Source organism: Cynocephalus volans, chromosome 15 (genome assembly GCF_027409185.1).
Source record: "Cynocephalus volans isolate mCynVol1 chromosome 15, mCynVol1.pri, whole genome shotgun sequence".
NCBI classification, from domain to species: Eukaryota; Metazoa; Chordata; class Mammalia; order Dermoptera; family Cynocephalidae; genus Cynocephalus; species Cynocephalus volans.
Window position 1 is genome coordinate 84099660 of NC_084474.1, and position 25535 is coordinate 84125194.

A 25535-nucleotide genomic window follows, 5' to 3' on the forward strand; every position below is an offset into this window, starting at 1 on the left:
CTCTCTTAGGTTTTCCTCATTATTTTTAATTCTTTTTTCCTTTTTTTGGTCTGCCTTAGTTATTTCAAAAAGACCATCTTCAAGCTCTGAAATTCTTTCTTCTGCATGATCTACCCTGCTGCTCAAGCTCTCAGTCATGATTTTTATTTCACTGAGTGAGTCTTTCATTTCTAGAAGTTCTGCTACACTCTTTTTTATGGTATTAATCTCTTTGTAGATTTCCTCCTTCATATTCTGGATGTTTTTTCTTGTTTCATTGTGTTCTCTAATTGAGTCTTCTTTTATTTCTTCCAGTTTTGTTAAGATCATTACTTAAAATTCCTTTTCCGACATTTCAAGGATTCACTCTTCCATGGAGTCTGACTTTGAGGCATTACTGTATACTTTCAGTGGTGTCATTTCTTCTTTATTGTTTGTACTTCTAGTGTTTTTTTGCTGATGCTTGGTTATTTGTTAGGGGGTTTGCTTCTTCTGTTACACTGAGGTTGGATGTGGAGTGGCCTTGTTTGCTACTGTGGGGGGTGAACTGTCTTACTTGACAGTAAGTGTGGTGGTGGTTATGTTAAACTAAGTTGGTTCCTGTTCGAGACTTGGTGGTCATAGAATGAGCCTCTAACATGTGGAGTTCTGCTGGGACAAACTTGGTGTGTCAGATCCATAGGCTGGTGCTCCCCACTGGGTCTCAGGTGAGATGAGGGGCCATGTGGAGCCACGTCGTTAAACTGCTTGGCTGGAGCCAGTGGGCTTACCTGAACATTGCCACTTCAGGGCAGCGGGGCAGTGCCTGGAGCTTCCCCCCTGCCTGGGTCCAAGGCAGTGGGGTGGGGGGTCCCGTGGAGCTTCATGGTTCCACTGCTTGTCTGGCACTAGTGGGCTTATCTGCATGGGGCTGGTTCAGGGCAGCAGGGCCTTTTTTACCATTATTTGCAGCTAGAATGGCTATTTCTTCATGCCTTTGATTCCAAGCAGTAAAACTCGTTCTTGGTCAAAAGGGCTACTGTGTATGTACTTCAGTTAATGACAAAACACAGGGAAAACAGTTTTCCTCATGCTTGTACTTTTGATTGTCTTGACTCCATTCACTTTGTATGTTTTGAAAAATAATTTATATGTATATGTATATATTTATATTCACAGATAAAATTGTATGTATTTACCTTGTACAACATGATGTTTTGATGTATATATACATTGACTAAATCTAGCTAATTAACATTTGCAGTACTTCACATAGTTATTTTTATGATGAGAACACTTTTCTTCCACACTTTTGGCATTTTTTAACAATATAATATATTATTAACTATGATCATCATGTTGTACAATAGATCTCTCTCTCTCTCTCTCTTAGATCTATTGAACTTCTTCTCCCTGTCTAACTGAAACTTGTATCCTTTGACAAACATGTCTCCAAACCCTGCTCCCCTAACCTTCAACCACCCCAGCCTCTGGAAGCCACCATTCTACTCTGTACTTGTATGAGATCAACTTTTTTACATTCTGCATATGAGTGAGGCCATGCATTATTTGTCTTTCTGTGCCTGGTGTATTTCAATTAACATAATGTCTTTGATGTTCATCCATGTTGTTGCAAATGAAAGAATTTCTATTTTATGCCTAGATAGTATTCCACTGTGTATATGTACCACATTTTCTTTATCCAATCATCCATTGATGGACACTCAGGTTGATTTCATATCTTGGCTATTGTGAATAGTGCTGCAATAAATATGGAAATTTAGCTAGCTCTTCAACATACTGATTTCATTTCTTTTGGATATATACTCAGTAGTGGGATTGCTGGATCATTCGGTATTTCTATTTTTAAGCTTTTGACGACCTCCACACTGTTTTCTGTAATTGCTGTGCTAATTTATATTCCCAGCAACAGTGTGCAAGGATTCCCTTTCACAATTGTTATCTTTTGTTTTTGATAATAGCCAGTCTAACAGGAGCAAGTTGATACCTCATTGCAGTTTTAATTTGCAGTTTGTTAATGATTAGTGAGGTTGAGTATTTCTTTATATACCCATTGGCCATTTGTATGTTTTCTTTTTAGAAATATCTATTCAAGTCCCTTGCCCATTTCTTAACTGGGTTGTTTTCTTGCTGTTAAGTTTCTTATATGTTCTGTATATGAACCACTAGTCAGGTGTATAGTTTGCAAGTATTTGCTCCCATTTTGTAGGTCTCTCTTAACTATGTTGACTGTTTCCTTTGCTGTGCAGAAATCTTTTTGTTTGATGTAATCCCATTTATGTATTTTTGCTTTTGTTGCCTGTGCTTTTGTGGACATATCCAAGGAGTTATTGACCTGACCATTGTCATGGAGCTTTTATGATATATTTTCTTCTAGTAGTTTCAGATCTTACATTTAAGTCTTTAATCAATTTTCAGTAAATTTTATATGTGGTATGAGATAAGGATGTAATTTCATTCTTCTGCATGTGAATATCCAGTTTCCCCAGAACCATTATTGAAGAGAATATCCTTCTCCAGTTGTGTGTTCTTGATTCTTTTACAATCAGTTGACTGTAAATGTTAATTTATTTCCAGGCTCTTTATTCTTTTTTAATTTTTTAAGTCACTTTTGAGTTTTTCTTTCTTTCTTCACTTACTGAAACATAACTGATTATACATATTTGTGGGGTACAGAGTTGACAATAGAGTATTTATGTACAATATGTGATGATCAAATCAGGAGAGGTGGCATATTCACCATTACAAAAATGTACTCATTCTTGGGCTCTTTACTCTAATTCACTGGTCTACATGCCTGTGTTTATGCCAGTACCATGTTATTTTGGTTATTATTGCTTTGAAATATATTTTGAAGTCTGATTGTGTGATCTTTAGCTTTGTTCTTTTTGCTTAAGAATGATCTGGCTATTTAGGGTCTTTTGAGTTTCCTCATAAATTTTAGGACTGCTTTTTTATTTTTGTGAAGAATGTCATTGGTATTTTAATAGGGATTGCATTAAATCTGTAGATCGCCTATGTAGTATGAACATTTTAGCAATGTTAATTCTAATCTGTGAACATGGTATATCTTTCCATTTATTTCTGTCTTCCTCAATTTCTTTAATCAATGTTTTAATAGCATACAAACTTTTCATATTGGTTAAATGCATTCTTAAGCATTTTATTTTTTGGTAGATAGTGTAAATTAAATTGTTTATTTGATTTCTTTTTCAGATAGTTCTCTGTTAATGTATAAAAACACTAATGATTTTTGTATGTTGATTTTGTATTCTGTAACTTTACTGAATTTTTTTATTAGTTCTAACAGTTTTTTGATAGAGTCTTTTAAGTTTTCTATATATAAGATTATGCTGTCTGAAAACATGGACAATTTAACTTCATCCTTTCCAATTAGAATGACTGTTCTTTCTCTTTCCTAACTGCTCTCACCAGAACCTCTGGTACTATACTAAATAGAAGTGGTAATGTTGGGCATCCTTATCTTGTTCTGGATCTTAGAGGAAAAGCTTTCAACTTTTCCCCATTGAGTATGATGTTAGTTGTGGGTTTGTCATATATAGCATTTACTGTGTTGGGGTACATGTTTTCTTTACCTAATTTGTTGAGAATTATTATCATGAAATGATGTTGAATTTTGTAAAATGCATTTTCTGCACCTATTAAAACAATAATATATCTTTGTCCTTCATTCTGTTAATGTGATATATCACATTTATTAACTTATACATCCTTGCATGACAGGGATAAATTCCACTTGATCATGATAAATGATCTTTTTAATATGCTGTTGAATTCCATTTTCTAGTATTTTGTTGAGAATTTTTGCATCTATGTTTATCAGGGATATTGGCCAGTAGTTTTCTTTCTTTGTACTGTCTTTGGCTTTGGTGTCATGGTGCTCTTGGCTGCTTAAAGTGAGTTAGGAAGTATTCCCTCCTCTGTAATTGTTTGGAAGAGTTTATGAAGAATTGGTATTAGTTCTACCTTAACCGTTTGATAGAATTCAGCAGTTAAGCCCTCAGATCCTGACTTTATCTTTGATGGAAAACTTTTTATTACTGATTCAATGTCCTAACTTCTTATTAGTATGTTAATATTTTTTATTTCTTCATAGTTCAATCTTGGTGATTGTATGCATCAAGAAATCTATTGATTTCTTTTAGTTTATCCAATTTGTTGGCCTATAATTGCTCCTAATAGTCTCTTATGATCATTTTTGTGTTAATTCATTACAATGTCTCCTTTTTCATTTCTTATTTTACTTTAGTCTTCTCTCTTTTTTCTTAGTCTAGATAAAGGTTTGTCAATTTTATCTTTTCAAAACACCAACTCTTAGTTTTGCCAATCTTTTCAATTTTTTTGTAGTCTCTTTTATTTATTTATGTGCTGATCTTTGTTATTTCCTTTCTTCTAACTTGTGGCTTACTTTATTCTAGTTTTCCTAGTACCCTGAGGTGCAACAATAGTAGTTTGTTTATTTGAGACCTTTCTTTTTTCTTTTTTAAGGTTAGCTTTAATTACTTTCCTCTTAGAGCTGCTTTTGCTGTGTCCCATAAGTTTTGGTATGTTGTGTTTCCATTTTTGTCAATATCAAGAAATTTAAAAATGTACCGTTCAATGCCTTCATTGCCCCATTGGCTGTTCATGAGTATCTTGTTCAATTTTCATGTATTTTTAAATTTTCTAAACTTCTTCTTTTTACTAATTTCTAATTTTCTATGATTTTGGTCAGAAAATGTATTTGGTATGATTTCAACCTTCTTAAAATTGTTAAGACTTGTCTTATGGCCTAATATGATCTATTGTGTAGAATGTGCCCTGTGCAGTTGAGAAAAATATGTTTTCTGCAGCTGATGGATAAAATGTTTTGTATATGTCTGTTAGATCCATTTGATCTATTGTGAAGTTTAAATCCATGTTTCCTTTTTGATATCCTGTTTGGATGTTTTGTACATTGCTGAATGTGGGGAGTTGATGTCTCCTACTATTATTGTATTGCAATCTATCTCTCCCTGAGATTATTAATATTTGCTTTATATATTTAGGTGTCTGATGTTGAATGCATATATATTTAAAGTTTTTATATATTTTTTGCTGAATATGTATGATTACATAATAACCTTCTTTGTCTCTTTCTACAGCTTTTGACTTAAGGTTTACTTTATGTGATATAAGTATACATAACTGCTGCTCTCTTTTGGTTTTCATTTGCATGAAATATCTTTTTCCATCTTTTCACATTCAGTTTATGTGTGTTCTTACAGGTGAAGGTGACTCTCTGTAGGCAACATATACTTAGGTCTTTTTGTTGTTGTTGTTCATTCAGCCACTCTACATCTTTTGATTGGAAAATGTAATCCATTTATATTAAAGGCAATTATTTACATGTAACGACTTACTGCTGGTATTTGTTAATTATTTTCTAGTTGTTTTGTAGCTCCCTTGTTCTTTTCTTACTCTTTTTCTGTTTTTCTTTTTGTCTAAATTATTCTCTCTACCTGTTTGTTTTGATCCCTTGATTTTTATTTTTTGTGTATGTACCATAGTTTTTTTGCTTTGTGGTTATCAAGAGGCTTACAGAAACATGTTATAGTTAAAATAGGTTATTTTAAGCTAGTGACAACTTAACTGTGATTGCAAAAATAACAATCACTTCACACGTTTTACTTTTTCTCCACCTTCCTGCAATTTGGAATTTTTGATTTCATATTTACATCTTTTTATACGGCATATCTCTGAAAAAAATTAATACAGATATCATTATTTTAATCATTCTGTTTTTTAACCTTCAAACTAAAGATATAAGTAATTTCCATACCACTGTTACACTAGTAGAATGTTCTGAATTTTATTGTGCACTTACTTTTGAAAGTGAGCTTTATACCTTCAGATGTTTTCATGTTACTCATTAACATTCTTTTTCCCAGCATGAAAAATTCCCTTTAGCATTTCTCATATGACACTTCTGGTAGTGATAAATTTCCTCAGCTTTTGTTCATCTGGGAAAGTCTTCATCTCTCCTCATTTCTGAAGGGAAGATTTTTCAGGTACAAAATTCTTGAATACAAGTTTTTTTTTCCCTCAGCACTTTAAATATATCATCTTGCTCTCTCTTGATCTACACAGATTCTGACAAGAAGTCTGCTGCTACCTGTATTGAAATTCCTTTATATTTTATTTGCTTCTTTTCTCTTGATGCTTTCAGAATCCTCTCTTTGTCTTTGATTTTTTACTGACAATTTGATTTAACTTGTCTTGGGGTAGTCTTAACTTGATTGAATGTGATTCGAGCACTTTGCCCTTCTTGTGTCTGTACATCTTCATTGGGTTTGGAAAATTTTCTGCTACTTTTATTTTAAATAAGCCCTCTACCCCTTTATCTTTCTCTTCTTTTTCTTTGAACACCTGTGACTCAAAATTTGCTATTTTGATGCTGTCCCATAAGTTTTGTAAGCTCTCTTCATTCTTTTAATTCTTTTTTTCCTTTTTTACTCTGACTGTATAATTTTAAGTAACCTGTCATCAAGTTCACACGTTCTTTCTTTTGACTGATTAATTCTGCTGTTGAGTGTTTCCTGGTGCATTTTTCATTACATTCATTGTATTTTTCAGCTCCAGGATTTATGTTTACTTTGTTAAAAAAAAACTATTTCAATATCTCTGGTCACTTATTGTATTCCTCATTTTGTTAAATTGTTTCTCTGTATTTTATTGGTGTTTGCTGAGCTTTTTTAATACAGTTACATTGAATTCTTTTTCAGGCAGTTCATACATCTCCATTTCTTTTGGGTCAGTCACTGGCATCTTATTTTGTTCATTTGGTGATATCATGTTTCCCTGATTGTTCTTTATTCTTTTAGTTGTGTGTCAGTGTCTACACATTTGAAGAAGTAGGTACTTATTTGAAGAAGTAGGCCTGGTCTTCACAGACTGCCTTTGTCTGGGAAAGCCCTACAGTAGGCATGAAGTTGAGGCATTATAGATGCCCGGGTTGGCCGCAGATGTCATGGTGCTGCCAGATGTCTGAGGCCTGCTATGGCAAGTTTTGTGATGGGGCAGGCCCAAAGCCTTGGGCCACTGAGGCCTGCTCCCTGCTGAGGGCTGTCCAGAGCCTTGGCCTACTGACATTGGCCTGGCAGTGGTGCTGCATGGAGATTGAGTTTGCCAAGCAAGCTTGGGATGGTGAGCTCCTTCTTGGTTTTGGGGTGGATCTAGGGGCTCACTCTGCAGGTACTGGCCTGGAATAGAGGCTTGTGAGGGTCTTCCCAGTACCAAGTGGCTCAGAGTTTGGGTTCAGTAGAAAGTCCTATGCTCATTTTCCTCTTTTTCCCCAAGTGAATAGTATCTCTCTCCATGTTGTGTTACTTGATATTGGGGGGAGGAGTGACATAGGTAACACAAAATTGTTTTACCTACTCTCTTTAATGCATCTTTTCTTGTTATTGTGCTACATCCAGGTTCTGTGATCTCTCACTTGGTCTCCCTAACGCTTGTGCACGTGTTTTTAGGTGTGGATGATTGTTTAAATTGATGTTTCTGTGAAGGGATGATTGGTGGAGAGTCCTGCTTCACCATCTTGCTCCACCTTCTCCTTGTCCACTTTGAAACTTGCTGATTCTCTAATGAGCAGCAGCCAACCCTGGCCTTTCCTGATTTTGGCACCCTGTCCTCATGTATCTGTGATTGGAAGAGCATTTTCATCACACATTTGTGCTGATCAGTGAGTAAGAGATCAGAGTCATTTTGAGTTGTGGTTTGTCATTTTGACTGTTGGTTTTTCATTTGTGCTAAAATTGTAAATTTCAGCCAAACAAAGAAACTAATGGAGTTTCTGGAGTCCAGTGACCAAAAATACAAATGCCATCTCACCATCAGTGCAGCAGCCCCCATTGTCTTTCTGAACTCTGGGGACTGGTGCTGGATCTTCTCTTTGATATAACGCCAGAAAGTGGGACAAGAAGAGACCCAGTCAAGGATTCATTTCTGACAACAAATAAACAGGGTGGCCATAAAGCCTGGAACACCAGTCAACAAATCATTTATTACTATTGAGTTATAATGCATGCAATAAAATATTATATGTGTTTCTAGACTTTATAGCTTTTATTGAGTTTTCCAGTTGGAACAAGTACCTTTGGGGATTAATAAAAAATTGCATCTTGTGTAGTGTAAGTAACACTTGGTTAAAATTATTAACATTTTGATAAAGCTATGTAACTTGAAGTCTCTTCTACACATATTAAAGTGCAAATATTTTTCACCAGTCATCCTTCTCAGTGCAATACCTGATGGTAAGAGTAGAAAATTTAGAAATCTGAGCCAATTACAACCAAGATTGCCTAATTCCAGAGCTCCTGTTAATTCCTCTGTACCATTCTTTCTTGTTAACTAGAAAAATTAATGCTGGACCTCAAGTCTCCTACATTATAATCAAGGAGTTGTTTGGGTATTAATAGACTCTGACTCATGCAGTTAAATAATATGCTACCAAATTGTCTTATCCTAAGGAAGCAAAAGCATCACTTAATAAACTAACAAAAGAGAAAGCCGTCGAATCATTTCAACCTATCCAAATTTCACTTCTCATTGTCCAACTGCAAAACTCCAAAAAGAATACCTTAAATTGGATAAAATGGTCAGGAGGAGATAAGGTCCTCTACAGAAAGAGAAATGGTAATGCTCTAAGCATCTTAAAGCATTTTGATAATAGATGTTTATTACTTTTCCAATTTCATCTTTGCTGTATATCTTCTGCTTAAAGCCAAGATACAAACTCCTATGTAAAGTCTGTAGGAAGTTTTGCTTCTTAAAGTTGGTTTATATGTGGTTACAAATCATAGATTTTCAAAACTGGCAGAGACTTCAGAGCTGTCTGGCTCAATTTCCTCATTTCATAGGCGATAAATCCAGGTAATATCCCTAATGAAGAGCCATGAGCAAGAGCTCCCAGGTGACATGCTTGTCACTGTACTTCCAGGGCTTAGCACAGTGCCTGAGACATGGTAGAGCTCAACGAACATTTGTTGACTGACTGATATAATAAGGTTCACACATCTAATTAGTTGCAGAGATCTCTGCTCTTCTGGATGTCAGTCCCATTGCTTCCCTTGAAGCAATATCACAATTCATTCTAGTTTCCAGGGCTAAACTCTCAAGTGTTCAAATGAACAGAGAAGAAGCATCTATAGCCTTTTTGCATTTACCACAGGCTGACCAAAAGGGAGCTCTGGGGTGGAACGTGTAGGCTCCTATCTCCCTAGTCCCTAAATAAGGGAACTTCTGAATTTATACAGAAGATAGGGAAATACTAGAGTAGATATTTGAAGTCTCTTTATCCATCTGCCTACTTGGTCTTAGAGATGATGAAGGGTTGGGTTTCCATCACACAGCTCATAAAAAAGTACCATAAATTCTCATCTCACCAGCTCATCTCCTTAATCTTCTTCTTGGCTTTATGGGAGACTTTTAGAGAAATCTTTAAATGGAACATGACAGCTGTGGAACTGCTATTCAAACAAGTCAGGCACAGAAAGAGAAATACCACATGTTCTCACTTATTTGTTGGAGCTATAACAAACAAACAAACAAATAAATAAATAAACACACAAACAAATAAGGAGGGGGGAATAAGACACAATAATCACAAAAATTCCATGAACTTTTTAAGTCAAGAGAACAGATATGATATGGGGGGGAGGGGAGGGGAATGGGTAAAGGGGCATGAAAATCAACTACAATGTATATTGAGAAGTAAAATAAAATTTTTTAAAAAAGATTTTTCCCTCAAGGTCCATCCATGTTGTTGCAAATGGCATTATTTCATTCGTTTTTATAGCTGAGTAGTATTCCATTGTGTAGATGTACCACATTTTCCGTATCCACTCATCTGATGATGGGCATTTGGGCTGGTTCCAACTCTTGGCTATTGTAAAGAGTGCTGCGATGAACATTGGGGAACAGGTATACCTTCGACTTGATGATTTCCATTCCTCTGGGTATATTCCCAACAGTGGGATGGCTGGGTCGTATGGTAGATCTATTTGCAATTGTTTAAGGAACCTCCATACCATTTTCCATAGAGGCTGCACCATTTTGCAGTCCCACCAACAATGTATGAGAGTTCCTTTTTCTCCGCAGCCTCGCCAGCATTTATCGTTCATAGTCTTTTGGATTTTAGCCATCCTAACTGGGGTTAGATGGTATCTCAATGTGGTTTTGATTTGCATTTCCCGGATGCTGAGTGATGTTGAGCATTTAATTATATTAAGTGAAACAAGTCAGGCACAGAAAGAGAAATACCACATGTTCTCACTTATTGGAGGGAGCTAAAAATTAATATATAAATTCACACACACACATACACACACACACACACACACACACACACACAAACCGGGGGGGGGGGGAAGAAGATATAACAACCACAATTATTTGAAGTTGATACAACAAGCAAACAGAAAGGACATTGTTGGGGGGGAGGGGGGAGGGAGAAGGGAGGGAGGTTTTGGTGATGGGGAGCAATAATCAGCTACAATGTATATCGACAAAATAAAATTAAAAAAAAAAAAAAAGAAAAAAAAAAAAAAGATTTTTCCTTCCTGTGAGGACAGATGGGAGGAAAAGACTGTGACATTTGTATATTTTTCTTAAGATATGATAAAAGCTCTACAGGTAGGCTGCTGTCACTATGGGTACATGATTTTTATTTATGAAAAGGTACTAAAGGGATTTAGAAGATTCCTAATCTCTTTGTTCCTAGCTGCAACATGAGCCTGACAGTTTTTACTCATGCTTGGATGCAAGCTGAATTCTTCTGGATCCACACCTATCACCAAGCTGGCCAACCCAGGGCCAGGTCAGTGGCCTAATACAGGGTTGAGAAGACTGACTGATTAGTGCTTAGGACTGTATTAGATATGGCATAAAGGGTTACTCCAGATCTTGAGATTCCTTCTCTTTTGAGCACAAGAATAAAAATTTGATCTTGCCCAGACAAGAAAGGGAGTCCATATTTCGGCCTTAAGATACCTAGAACCATGGCATCTGGGTCCCTACTGACTGTCCACTTCCTTTGAACCTAAGCCTGGTCTGGTGACCTCCTGCTGCCCCTCTGCTACAAGAAAATGTGCTTCAGCAACTGCACACCCTGCTCATTTGGGTGCAGAGTCCAGCAGAAGGCCTTGCAGTTCACAAACAGCACTCTACTTGGAAAGGCTGCTGAACATGACCATCTTCTGCTACTTAACTTCCTCTTGGAGGTTGTACCCCCAGTGCCAGCACGTCATCAAAGCATCCTTTCAACAAAAGATTGATCTCATCAAAGCATTCATTCAACAAAAAAAGGGATTTTTATCCTAGCTTCTGGGAGAGTATAACTTTCGCTAGTCAGTTTCGTTTGGGGGAGATGGGTTGTCTGTAGAAATGTCTTCTATTACAATCTAGGCGGGACTTTGTGATGTAAGGTTCCAAGCTGTGACAGTACATTTTGAGATAGCCTCTATTACCTTGATTTTTCCCTGGTATGCTCTGATCCCACCTTGAAGAACCGTGTCTAAATGCAGTGGTTTTCAAGGCTGGCTGTACATTTGGATCATGGAGGGAGCTTACAAAATGCACTTTCTCTACCATAAACAAGATTAGGGTATTTCTGCCCGTGTATCTTCCTGTTACTGCCTTTTCTGTGGCTGTGTGAGGATGTGACACTTAGTGGCTCTGCAACCATTTTGGAACCCTCAGGGGAGTTTCTCACAACACTGCTCCCAGCCTACAGTCCATCTGTCACCATCCTTTTCCACCCCAGGCCTCACCAACTGCCATTGCAGCGCATCCCGATTTCTGCACATATCCATCCTCTCTTCAAAGCTCTCCTCTCTACCTCCAGGATCCTGTTGGTGGCTACTCACCTTTCAGAAAACACCATAAACATGTCTGTACTGAAAATCCTCTTCCAACATCCTGGATTAAATTAGCTGTTCCTCTTCTATTCCCCCCAGCACCTGGATTTGATTGGTCACAGAGCTTATTGCACTGCATTGAAATTGTCTACGTGTTCATGTCTCCAGTGTACCATAACCTCCCCAAAGGCAAAGACTATGCTCATCTTATTCCTTGCTATATCTCCACAAGGGTATTTGTAGTACAAACTTGTTGCACAAACAATGGAAGGTAAGGCAAAGTTAGAAAATAATGAAGCTAACAGGATCATTGATTTATATGGGAGAACTAATAGGCATATAGCTTTTGTGAAGTAAGTCAAGGGCTCTGCCATATACTTGATTTACTGCAAAGGACAGATGGGACAGTGTATCTTTCTCACCATGCATGTTGAAGGCCAAGTAATGTGAAGGAAATCACAAATTACCTGATGGTTTTGATCATGCTGAGGCCCATTTCAACACAGCAGTGGGCATGGTCCTGGCGGGGCTCAGGAAGTCCAGAAACGCAGTAGTAGCAGTCCCCCAGGATTTTAATGCGAAGACAGTGATGCTCCTGGGAGGAACAAAGTGGGAGGGAAGAGACTGTGTCAGCAGGAGCATCATTTCCTCAGAAATGCTTGGGAAAGAGGCAAGTGGGGTGAGGCTGTCTGCACCTTGCTGTTAGGAGGACCTGCCTCTGAAATGTATTAGACTACCTTCCTAGAAAATTAAGGGTGTACCCTACATGGGGATTTGAAGAGCCCAAAGATGAAGTGGAATCATGGAAAATACTGGATTTTGAGCTAAATAGATACATGGACATACCCAAGCTGTGCCGTACACTAGCTCTGTGACCTGGACACGCGTCACTCGGACAGTCCCGGCAAAGAATGTCAAAGGGTCTCCATATGAATCCAGTCTCCAGTGATGTCTTTCTTCTCTGAATTAACAGCTTTTTGCAGACCTTAGCTCAACAATAAGCCCTTAAAAATGTAAATCACTTATAAATTCCTATTATTTTAACTTTGTTTCAACTAGGATATTGGCACATTAAGAAGATGGACTATGTCTTATACATCATTTTCTTTATTAATTAGTTCATACACTTGTGCACTGAAAAAAAAAAAAAACAACAAGTGGGCATCTGTAAGGCAAGCATTGTTCTGGATACAAAGATGACATGTTGTAGCCCCTAATATGCACTATACATTAGACAGAGTTAATCCTCACAACGATTCTATGAGGTATGTACAGTTTTTAATCTTCATTTCACAGGCAAGAAGTAGGACACACTTGTTAGTTTGGTGGATTCCCAGTATTGAGGACATTATTCTTACAATGTTTCAAAGAACAGCAAACATCAAGGAAATGGTGCATATGTTTTGTATTGGGTAGGAAGCAGCTAGATGTTGCAGGTTTTAGAGGAAAGAGACCTGAAGCAGTATAGCATAGGGAGTATAGCATAGGGGCTAAGAGCTCTGCTGAGGAGTCACACCACACAGGATCAAATCCCAGACACTCCCCTCCCCAGTGTGTCTTTGGGTAAATTACTTAACTTCCGGGCTTCAGTTGCCTCATCTACAAAATGGGGATAACAATAGGACCAGCCTCATTGTGTGATTGTATGAATTAAGTGAGATGATGCATGTGAAGGCTTAGTACAGGGTCTGACAGATGGGGCACTAAATTAATGTTGTCTTCCTCTGTGATGATGACTTGGACTCCAGGCCTGGTTCCTTCACATATCTATCTCTGATCATGTGCAGGAGCCTTTCCTTCTTGGTTTCCTTGGATAGATGGTTGGGACCGAATGATCTCTGAGATGCCTTCTAGATATAAAGCCCTAGGGACTTATGGCTTTATGGCTCTGTGGGTAGGAGGCTTTCCTTGGAAAAGTAGGGTCTTAGGGAAGGAGAAGGGAAGTTGTGCACAAAAAGTGGCCCCCTGAGAAGCAAATAACACAGTTGATGCCCTTGTAGTGTCAAGCTGTAAAACATTGTGTTGGTTTCCTAGTCTCATTGGCAGTTGGGCTTTTATGTTTGGGTAACATAATGAATGAAATCACTCTTCCAATAAAAAACAAATACCAGACAGGGAAAAGACAATCAGAACTAACTCTGGCGATTCTCTGTCTGAATCAAATTTCCAGGTCATTGACAACCTCCCCAAATGGGGACAGATGCAGTCTTCAGAACTCTGATAGCATGCACAGCCACCCCAGGATTGTTTTTAGGAACTTGGGGTTCCTGTCTATTGATTGCTTCAATGCGGCTAATTTTGTAAGAGAGCTGATGCTGAGGTCCGATCAATGAGGAAAGGTCAAGGCCTTCAGTTGTTTTTCTAAGACCTCTGAAGTATCACGACCGGAATGGAATTCAGAGATTTTGTGGAGTCCATAGGACAGTCATTTAAAAAACAACCAACAACAACAACAACAACAAAAAAAAAACAGAGGGTCTGGGGAACTGTTGTAGGGTACAATTTAAAAAAAAATTTTGCCAAGGAAGTACTAAACATCTACTAACAAGCACCAAGAACAACAACCCAAATGCTATCTACTATCTCTACCACTTTATAAAAGCAAGGATGTTTTTAACACCAAAAAGTAGAAAGATATGTTTTTAGAACAAAGGAAAGTGTTTTACCGAAATAAATTTAACACTATAAAAACTAGCTACATTGCTTCTTTTTTTCATTTCAAGCCCACAAATTAAAATTTTCCAATTTTTGTCTATGAAGGAGAATTTGAGAACTAGTGTTCTAACCTCTCGTTCTGATTCTGCAGATTAGACACTGAGGTTGGAAGGCAGGGGGTGATGATTTCATCTGCATGTGGTCTGTTGGGGCAGAGCCTGGTGTGTGTGACTCAGGCTGATGGGAGCCTGATGCTGTCAAACTGAGGTGCATGGACCTGCCTCCCTGCTCGCTATGAGGAGGGATGAGGGAAAGGGGTATAGCACAGAATGCTTTGGTCTAAGAATCAGACATCTGCATTCCAGTCAAATTTACCAGCTATTTGACCTTGAATAAGACACAAGCTTCTGATATGTGGGTTTCAAGTCCCCATATGTGACAGGTGCCCAAATAATCTGTCTTGTCCTTAATACATAACAGAGTAATCATAGTCATTATTTAATAATGACAATGACAACTGATACCTGGAATAGCCTCCTCAGTGTTTAACACGCTAATACTTATTTTTTCTCGTTGAGCCTCACAATAAAACCCAGGACATGGCAGGGAAAGTAGAAGTCACATCTGTTTTATAGATCTGAAAGTCTCAGTGTGAGAGATATGAAAAACTTCCCGTTCTACAGATGAGCTGGCTAAAAGTCACAATTTGGACCAGATGTGATACCCACCAACTCCTAATCAGATCTTCCCATGGAAACAGAGTTGAAAGCATTTTGGAAAAATCTAAGTGGGGAAAGGAACTAACAGTCATTGAGCACGTACGATGTAATAAACTGTGTTAAATGCATTACATTTATCTCCCTTAGTCTTCATGACTGCGTTCTGAGTCATGTGCTGTTTTACAGACGAGAAGCAGCAGCCTTAAGGAGGTAAAGGCCACGCAGCAAGTAAGAGGCAGAAGTGTAATTCAAACCCATGTGACTTTGGGGCTTCATGCTCTTTACAAAATTGCAGGAATTACGGAAAAGAACGGTAGGTCTTCTGACAAAAATGTGTTTTGGAAGAGGATTATATAAAACGATTTATTACCCTTTTGGGGCAGACATTGAACAATGATGTGGAAATGTTATGTCCAGGGTCCATTTTCTTGTAAACAAAAAGTGAAGCCAGGAACCTTGAAATCTGTGGATTCCAAATAAATGGTACATGTATGAGTCTTCAAAAAGCTAATGGAAATATTCACATTATCTTTTAGTTCCATTTTTCCACAAACTATTTGAAGTACCCTCATATATGTACACATATTATATAGAATATATTTTATATATAAAAATAAAATATATATAGTAGATATGATCTATATTCTATATATCATATATAAATATAGAGAGATATGTATATATCTATATATCTATATGTATGTATGTATGTAAAAAGCCTGGCTTCTTACCTGTCAAGTTCTGTCAATTTGCAGACACATTTTTCTGATTTTTCTGATCAAATCCTATGAGCTGTCAGATGACTTGACAGTAATATCCAAGCAACTTCTTTTTATCAGAAACTGCTTTGAAAAGTTCATATTAAGGAAGCCAGGCTGCTTTGGAAAAAGATATTTAGAAAGAAAAATTAAGTAGAGTGAAAGTCTTCTTGCAAATTTTATTGAGAAAATCTTATTATAATCCTTTTCCTCCTATCTTGATGGCTTTGATATTATAAAAATCTTGGAAAAATCCAGAGAATTTATAAAATCACATATATAGATAGGAGAAAAAAATCAGGCGATATATGCATCAAATTATCAAAGAGGTTATATTGTTGGGGGGTGTAGAATTATAGGAATGTGTACATTTTGTGTTATATACATCTTTGAGATTTGAATTTTATATAATTAACAAATATTATTTTAATAAACAAAACAATCAATAAAAAATCAAAAGAGAAAAAAACTGTCAAAAAACATATTAGTGCCATTAATGTACTTTTAAAAAAGAGTTATGTTAAAAATCATGACAAATTTCACAGTATTTCATCTAATTGTAATCACACAAGTAATACATGGACATATTATTCTAGTAAAAATAAAACTGCAGATAAGGTTTAAGTCCCGTTGGATAGCCCTTTCTTGTCAGACACATAATACACTTGAAACCTGGTCTCCTTATACTCTCTTCAGGTATGTTTATACATATGTGCTATTTTTCACGCTCTTTACACTTAAATTTATCATATCACATTTATTAATCTGTCATATAATTTTTTTATGTCAGAGCGGAAATGCTCTGTCATTCTTGTTAAACTGTTGACTGGCTTTCCATACTGTTTGGTTTGTTCCTTATTGTTGAAAACTTAGGTTGCTTCCAGTTTTGACAGCAATTTAAGAAAAGGTTTAGGATGTAATGATGTCAGTAGTACAACAATAAATACATCCTTTGTTTTAAATCCTTCATAACAGTGTATATTTATATATATTCTATGTTGCTAATTTGGATAGGGAAGGGGTAGGCAGGAACTATTTTATGAAAAAAAAGATCAAAGACTAGAGTTACCAAAGTTTTTCAAGGCCACTATAAAGGTTCAAAAATTCTCTATGCTGAGCAGCTTGAACTGCAAGGGCACTGAAGAATTCAATCAAACTAAGAGGAAATTTAATAGAAGACTTTGAAGTTGTCCCTGCACTTTAATAATGCAATGAATAAATGGGTACAGGGTACACCGTTTACATGTAAGATGGGTTCTCTCTGACCTTCAATGTAATAAAAATCTATAGCAAAGTATCAAGTAAGGCAAGTAGAGAGCACTATAGAGCTGCAGAATTTTGGTGCTGAAAGATCCTGTAAAAATATACCATTAAAAGTAACACTTTTATATAAAAGTAGAGCCTGGCCCACAAAGAGACAAAACAACAAATAAACATTTCCACTCGGGTGACAAGAGCTAAACGAGAGCACTGGAGCACATCAAAGGGGTAATAGAAAGGCTAGCTTCACAGAAGCTCAGAATAACCACATAGGAAAGGGAAGGAAATACCCTGGATCCACCACTCCATTCCCCACCAGGAGCAGCAGAGGACCAGGAGGCATTCCTGCCTACAGGGAAAAGGTAAACAAGAAGGCCCCCAGCAGCCCTATTCACCTACAGTCCTCATCACTGGGACCCTGGCAGTCCTCACAGGCACTATGCCCAGATGAGGGAGCTGCCTGGAGTCCACACAGTTGTGCTCCCCCAGAGGAGCCCACACTGTGCCCCGCCCTCTGTGGCTTGCTTGGCCACTGCACCATCTTGGAACTGGAGCTGCTGTTGGAGGGTGTCTTACCTTGGGGTAGGTGATACTCTGTAATCCCAGAGACTAAGCCACCATTGAACTGACTTCCCCAAGCTGAGCTGAGAGCAGCTGTTATACCCTACTGTGAGGTGAGGGAATTGGCAGTGGTGGAACCACTTCACCCATTCCTTCCTGGTGCAGCAGTGCCCCTGCCCATCAGGCTGGAACCAATGCAGCAAAGCTGCACACTCCCTCTTGGAGAATTTTTAACTACCCTTCCTTGTTGTGTCTGTGCCCCACCCCTGAAGGGGCACATCACTCCCTGGAGAATTGTTATTTTGAGTGAGAAGCTGTTTGGCTGAGAAGCTACTTGGGGGAGCCAAGCAGCTGTGTATCCCAGGGCTGAGCTGATGTAGTACTTCCCATCCTGGGGATACAGCAGTTGCTGAGCTGATACATTCTGCCCTAGGGTCTGAACACATCTGGGACTGGACTATTCCCCTAGAGATATCCCCCCCTTACTCGTCTCCACCCTCCTGAGTGAAGTCAGTCTGTGCCAAAGCAACTCAGAGCAAAAGGAACAAAGCTGGAGGCATCACACCACCTGACTTCAGAATATACTACAAAGCTATAGTAACCAAAACAGCATGGTACTGGCATAAAAACAGACATACAGACCAATGGAACAGAACAGAGAACCCAGAAATAAAGCCATATATTTACAGCCAACTGATTTTTGATAAAGTCATAAAGAGTATTCAGTGGGGCAAGGACAATCTCTTCAAAAAATGGTGCTGGAAAAACTGGATATCCAGAAGCAGAAGGTTGAAACTAGACCCCTATCTCTTACCGTATACAAAAATTAACTCAAAATGGATTAAAGACTTATATTTAAGACCTGAAACTATGAAGCTACTAGAAGAAAACATAAGAAAAACATTATAAGAAATGGGAGTGAGTGGGCAGCATTTTTTTGAACAAGACTACAAAGGCACAGGCAACTTAAACAAAAATAGACAAATGGGACTACATCAAACTAAAAAGCTTCTGTACACAAAGGACACAGCCAACAAAGTGAAGAGGCAACCCAAAGAATGGGAGAAAGTGCTTACAAACTGCACATCAGACAAGGGGCTAATATTCAGAATATATGAGGAATTCAAACAACAGCAAAAATCAAATAACCCAATTGAAAAATGAGCAAAGGAACTGTACAGACATTTCTCAAAAGAAGACATATAAATGGCCAACAGGTACATGAAAAAATTTTCAATAGCACTAATCATCAGGAAAATGCAAATTAAAATCACAATGAGTTATAGCCTTACTTCAGTTAGAATGGCTATTATCAACAAGACAGAAAACTAATGCTGGCAAGGATGCAGAAAAAGGGGAACCCTCCTACATTGTTGGTGGGAATCTAAATTGGTACAGCCTTTGTGAAAAACAGTATGGAGTTACCTCGGAGAACTAAAAATTGAACTACCCTATGACTCAGCAATCCCGCTACTGTGTATATACCCAAAGGAAATGAAATCAATATATTGAACAGACATCTGTGCTCCCATGTTCATTGCAACACTATTTACAATAGCCAAGAGACGGAATCACCTAAATGCCTATCAACAGATTAATGAATAAAAAAACTGTGGTGTATATATCCAATGGAATACTATTCAGGTATAAAAAAAACGAAATCCTGTCATTTGTAGCAACTTGGATGGAACTTTTGATGGAGACCAACATGTTAAGTGAAGTAAGCCAAAGAAAGACAAATACTGCATGATCTTACTCATATGTGGAAGCTAAAAAAAAAAAAAAAGGTTGTCATAGAAGTAGAGACTAGAATAATGGTTACCAGAGATGGGGAGTGGAGGGGGACGGGTGGGAGTGGAAGTAGTGGGTTAACGAGTACGAAGCTATGCTATCTACCCTAAAAGAATCAATGCACCTATTGAAATAACACATTGTACCCCACAAATATGTACAAATACATGTTAAAATTAAAAAAAAAAAAAAGGATAGAATGTGAAAAAACAAACAAACAAACAAACTGTAACCTAGCTGGTTAAGTGACTTTCCTCAGGGTGGGGTCAGAAACAGTTTTCTCATTCCAAGGTGAGTAGAATGGTTTCTCCTGGCAATATTTCTCAGACTTTTCTAAGGAGGGTCCCTTTAGTAGTAGGTACTGATGCAGTTGGCAGGGGGTGGCGGGGGGAAGGGGGTAGACTGGGAGTCACTGAGAGCTCATGTGTGGTGAGTACTTCTTTTGAGCCAGCCTCTGTGTTTAGAAACTTCACATGGATTGTTTATCTTTCAGTTCTGATAGGAAATGGAGACTCAGAGAGGTGATCTGCCCAAGGTACATTCAAGTCAAGCCCATACTTGAATCTCACCCTTCAAGTTGTCCTTCAGAAGCAGCAACACCCCTCTGACGTCTTGTCCTCTATCCCCTAAAATGGGTGTGGCATGGTTTAGTGGGTAAGATCCAGCCCTGGCCCTAGTTGGCCTGGCTTTGAACCACAGATGCACCACCTACTGATGGTTCTGGGTAGATTATTTTACTTCTTTAAGCCTCAGTCACTTGATTCTGTAAAATGGAAACATAAAGAACCTGCCTCGTAGGTTTGATTACCTGCCTCCAAGGTAATCCAGGGAAAACATTCAGCACAGTGCATAACATCCATCAGGTGGTTTAGGACTGTTTAATACAAGGGTACTTCAAAAAATTCATGGAAATAAGATAAGAGGTGCTCAGTTTCTCTGGGTTTGGGTTTCAGGACATACCTGTGGGTTTCAAGACACTCCCCAAGTCTCAGGGCCCTCCTCTAGGCCCTCCCCTAGAGGAAAGTTACTGTTGCTAGTTAGACCTATTTTTGGTACCAAAACAGGGAAAATGAGATCCCACAGGGCTGGCTTATGCAAATCCAGTGGCTGGGCATGCTCCGTAGAGAGGGGTTATATAACCCTGGTAGCTGAATGACTTTCCACTTGGGGAACTAAAGAGCACAGAATACCCTTGAATGTGTTCAGTGCATGTGATAGAATTTGACTAATGAGCATGTTCCAAGAAGAAGTCCACTGAGCATGTGCAAGACTATGTTACATAACTGTGAACCACCCCCTTAATTGAACATTAATTAGATAGTGAAACTATAAAAGCCGAATCCCAGCAGAAGGTGGGGCTGTTGTTCACTCTCCCAGAGCCAGCCCACACTCTGCCTGTGCAGTGTGTGTCTTTCTTTTTGTATCAAACTTACTTTCAGCAAGTGGCTACTCACTCTCTTGATCCAGTCTGCACTTTGTACTGAACTTTAAGTGTGTATTTCTTACTTTTTGTATTAAACTTGGTGTGGGCCCTGCTCAGTCTCTGGAGCCATGCTGCACTGTTTCTGTGAAATCTGTATCCCTTATTCATCATATTAAACTTGTTTTCACTTTGTACTGTGACTCTGCTCCTGAATTCTTTCCTGTTGCAGAGTCAAGAACTGGTAAGAGGACGGAGTGGGTTGAGGCCAACTACTGGGCCCCTGAGACCCTTCCTCTGGCATCAGAAAGATTGCTATTATCTTTTAATTCTATTTTTCCATGACATTTTTGAAGTACCTTTCTATTTTCATCAAAATCAATGAGAAGTTTACTCCATCATATATCTGTACTTAATTTAGCATTCGTTTATTTCTTTCAAATCTTTTAATAAGACTCAAGCCCCAGATGATAGACTGTGGCTTCTTGCACCCACTGGTACTCGGTTGGCTGTGAATCCTACTTTGCTTCTTCACCTCCACCATGTATAGGATCACCAGGGTGAAAAGCCCAGGCCACAGAACAAAGTCCACATTCCTTGAAATGTTGCACTATACCTTCCAAGATTTGTTCCTTTTTTTCCTCTTCAAGCTCATATTTCACTGGAGTCTCCCATGCCCTTTATGCTCTAGCAATTTTGAGCTTCTTACAGCTCCGCAAACAAGCAGTACATTTTCATACTTCCTTGCCTTGCACCACGGCTCAGCCTAGAAGATGCTTCTTTGTCTAATCTAATGCCAGGAAAGCTCCTGCTCTTGCTCAAGGCCCAGGCTGCATATGGTTTCTTCTCTGGATGCTTCCAGATTACTGTCCCGCTGCCCCTGCCAACACATAAACGTTTGACAGCTCCTTCCTTGTCCATTGAGACTTCTGTATCTTTTATTGCTTGCACTGCACCACTGCAATTATATGGACTTGTCTTTCTCCCTTTTTAGACTCTGAGCTTCTTTAGTGCAGGGACTGTTTTTGTCTTCCCAGAGTCTTGCATGGTCCCTGATACATAATAAGTAGTCAACAAATGTTGGTTAAATAATTTGAATTAAATTCACTTTGCTACCCTTTCTCTGGGTCAGTGGGGTTCACAGTGACACCAGAAATTTACCTTGATCACAGCTGTCTGTTCTCATTACAGGTGCATTTTCCTTTATTTTGGGATCTTTGAGCAAAAGTTTTCAGAACCAGAATAGGAAATGGATTAATTATGTGTAGCTAACACCAACCACCACTGATACAACAACAAAAGAAAATGGCATATACATTGTCCCCAAATCTCCAGCCCTTCAGGTAAACCCAACCTTCCTAGTAAGAGGAGACTCAGTTTCCACCTCCTCCTCTGCCCATGTCAGCCTCCTGTCTCACAGTTGTCCAATTGCTATAATTCATAATCCAGGTTCCTTGGCAGGCCCCTGCCTACTTTTCTAGCCTCATCTCCAATATTTCCTGCCTCGTACTTTCTCCTCCAGCAATCTCTTCTGGTTTCTCCATATATACACAGTAACATCTTTATTGCTGTTCTTCCCTCTGCATAAAGTACCTTCCTGATTTCTTTGCCATGCTAATTAGTGTACAAAATATGTACAATAAAATTCACCCTTTTGACAAATGTGTGCAGTCATTGCAACCACCATGATCAAAATATAAAGCAGCTGCATCACCCCCCAAATCACCCCACCCCATTCCGTTCCCAGTGCTCTATGCAACTACTTATTGTTTTCTGCCTCTGTAATTTTACCTTTTATAGAATGTCTTGCCAATGGAGTCACAAAATATCTAGCTTTTTATATCTGGCTTCTTTCACTTGGCATATTGAATTTAGATTAATTGGTTTGCATGTATTAGTGAATAGCTCTTTTTTCGTGCTGGAGAGAATTCTTTTGTGTTTGTTTTTCTCATTTTTAAGACTCAGCTTAAGAGTCACTTTCTCCAGGAAGTCTTCTCTCATCCAAGGGTCATGTGTTGCCTCTGTTCTCATAGCACCCCAAGCTTACGTTCATCATAGCACACAGCACATTGTGCATCGATTACCCACTTATATACACCTCACTAGCCTTAACTCTAGCAAACAAGGAAGTGTGTTTTCATCATTTTTATATTCCCTACTCACAGCACCATGCACAACACCTAGTAGGTGCTCAGATGCAAGTATGAACAGATCTTCCTTAGTGAGGCAGCCTTAAAATAGAACATTTTGAAACTCTAAAAATGAACTTCCACTCGATGTGGTCTTCTTAATTCTCACTACTGCCTTGTGAAGTTGGTGACAATATATGTACTTTATAAAGGAGGAAATTAAATCATGCCTATTTGAGCCCAAAATACAGTGTGATAATGGTATTCCTCTGTAACTTGAGTGGTTTTAGGACTATGAATCTGTGTTTTGATAGCAAATGCCCATCTCTTTCAGTCTATTTTCTTGTTTAGCTCTGATTGAGCCAGCTGAAAAATGAAGGTGGAGTCTTGTTGGCTAAAAACAAAGGTTTTAAGTTATGTCTGACAAAATGGTGGTGGGAGGGTCCAGCAGATTACACGTTTTTGAGAACTGGCTAATTCAGTCCAGATGGCCGGGGCTGGCTATGTATGAGCTCTGAGGCTGCAGCTGGATGGCACCTGCCACCCGCAGCGGGAAATAAAAGTGGGGGAGTGGAATGCAGATAAAAAAGAACTTTGGTTTGATTGTCTCTCAAGCAGCCGTCTTTTAATTGGGAGAATTAACCTGACAAACCTCCCACCTGAGACCTGTAAATAACTAACATTCATCCCCAGAATGTGAGAGGGTCAGTGGTCCATGCCCAGGGATGGGAGGCAGAACGGTAATGACAGTGGTGATGAAGTCTGAAGTCGTCTTTCTCTAATACCACATGCAGTCCCTCACTCCTGCAAAGGAATAGGAGGGAATTAAATCCAACTCACATGGGCCAGTCGATCAAATCTGGCAAAGAGCTCGTTGAGCATTCTGACCAGCTCCTGGGCGGACAAGGTCGTGGAGAGGTTGGTAAATCCTTTAACATCTGCAAAAAGAATACTAAACAACAGAGAAGGGGTGGGGATGGGAGAAAGTGTGTTAATATTTTAACCCATTCTTAGAGACACATCAGCACCATCCAGATAAATCAATGGTCTCCGTGGTCTGAGATTTCAGATCTCCCTGCCATGGGAGACAGGAAGAATGTCTCAGTATTTAACAAATATCTCAGCAGAGAGAGTCCACCCAGGAGTTCAGGAAGGACAAGGAAACAAGGAAAGCCCTTCTTTCATGCAGGACTATGGAGTGTGGGCAATGCAAATGACATCAAAGGGAAGTTGTCACTATGTATCGATCAATTTGTTATGAAAAGCACAATGAAACTTTAAAAATTATCTATATTTTTACAATGATCAGCAATTCAGATGCATAAACACAGAGCAAAACAGACTTGGGGTGGGGGTGGGGGGCGAACAAAAAAACCTCATCATCCCAAGCCCAACGGCACGTGCTCCACCCAGGATGGCAGATAGAGTTAGACATCTCCCCCAAATTATGAGAGTAGGTGGCAAAGCTGGGAGACATCAGGCAGAATAATTAATGACCTAAGATGCTCACAGTTACTAAGGACTTCAGGTGAGTGAGTTCTTATTCTGTGAATGTGGCTGGGTGTAAGGGAAGTGGTGGTGCTCAGAAGTCTAAAAGCCAAGCACTGTATGAACTCTGCCTTAGTTAATCCATCCAGTTACCCTGTGGGGCAGGCATAGTTCTCTCCATTCTGGACATGAAGAAACTGAGGCTCAGAGAGGCAAGGAGACTTGCTCAACATCCCCGTGCTGGCATGTGGCAGAGCTGGGATTGTCTATTTGTGTGAATTGCACTGAGGGGCACTGTTTTACCTACCCTACCACGTCATCTCAAGGACCTTTGAAAGGAAGGATGGGACCCTGAACAGGATACCATATTTCATCATTTCTCACGTTTCATATTCTCTGAAATAGAAATGTGTGTTACAACTGATAGCATCTTAGCAGCAGGTCAAAATTTTTGCTTATTTTTCTTAGTGTTGCATAAAATAATGGTGAGTCTTACAATAAGTGTAAAGTAGTTTCATTGAAATGGGAAATTGGCTGGAAAATATTGTGGAATGTGTGTTGTCTTACATTGGTCACCCCTTGTGTTCAGTGGTTTTCAAAATTTGTCTCTGTTACAAATCCCTTTAAGAATCTGGTATAGGCTATGGATTCTCTATCCTAAAAAATGCATAAGTATTGAAAATTTTGTACCTCATTTCAAGGAATTTGTACCTTCCCCCAATCCCATTCATGGTCTCATATGAATCCTTAGACCCCAGATTAAAAACAATTGCTTTAGTTAACTAGTAAATGCCTTAATTCTTTTAGCAAATATTTATGTATCTACTTTGTACTCAGCTGTGCACTGTTCTAGGAAGTTGGATTAAGTGATAGGTAAG

At 38.7% G+C, this 25535-nt stretch overlaps 1 protein-coding gene across 1 annotated transcript in view; it reads right to left on the reverse strand.

Moving 5' to 3' along the window:
* Positions 1-25535, reverse strand: part of ADCY8 (adenylate cyclase 8) — a 253284-nt gene that overhangs the window by 127481 nt on the left and 100268 nt on the right. The window contains exons 4-5 of the mRNA XM_063079734.1: positions 24010-24121; positions 12344-12471 (exon numbers count right to left, since the gene is read on the reverse strand). Coding sequence (XP_062935804.1) covers positions 12344-12471; positions 24010-24121 — 240 coding nt within the window. The remainder of the gene's footprint in view (positions 1-12343; positions 12472-24009; positions 24122-25535) is intronic.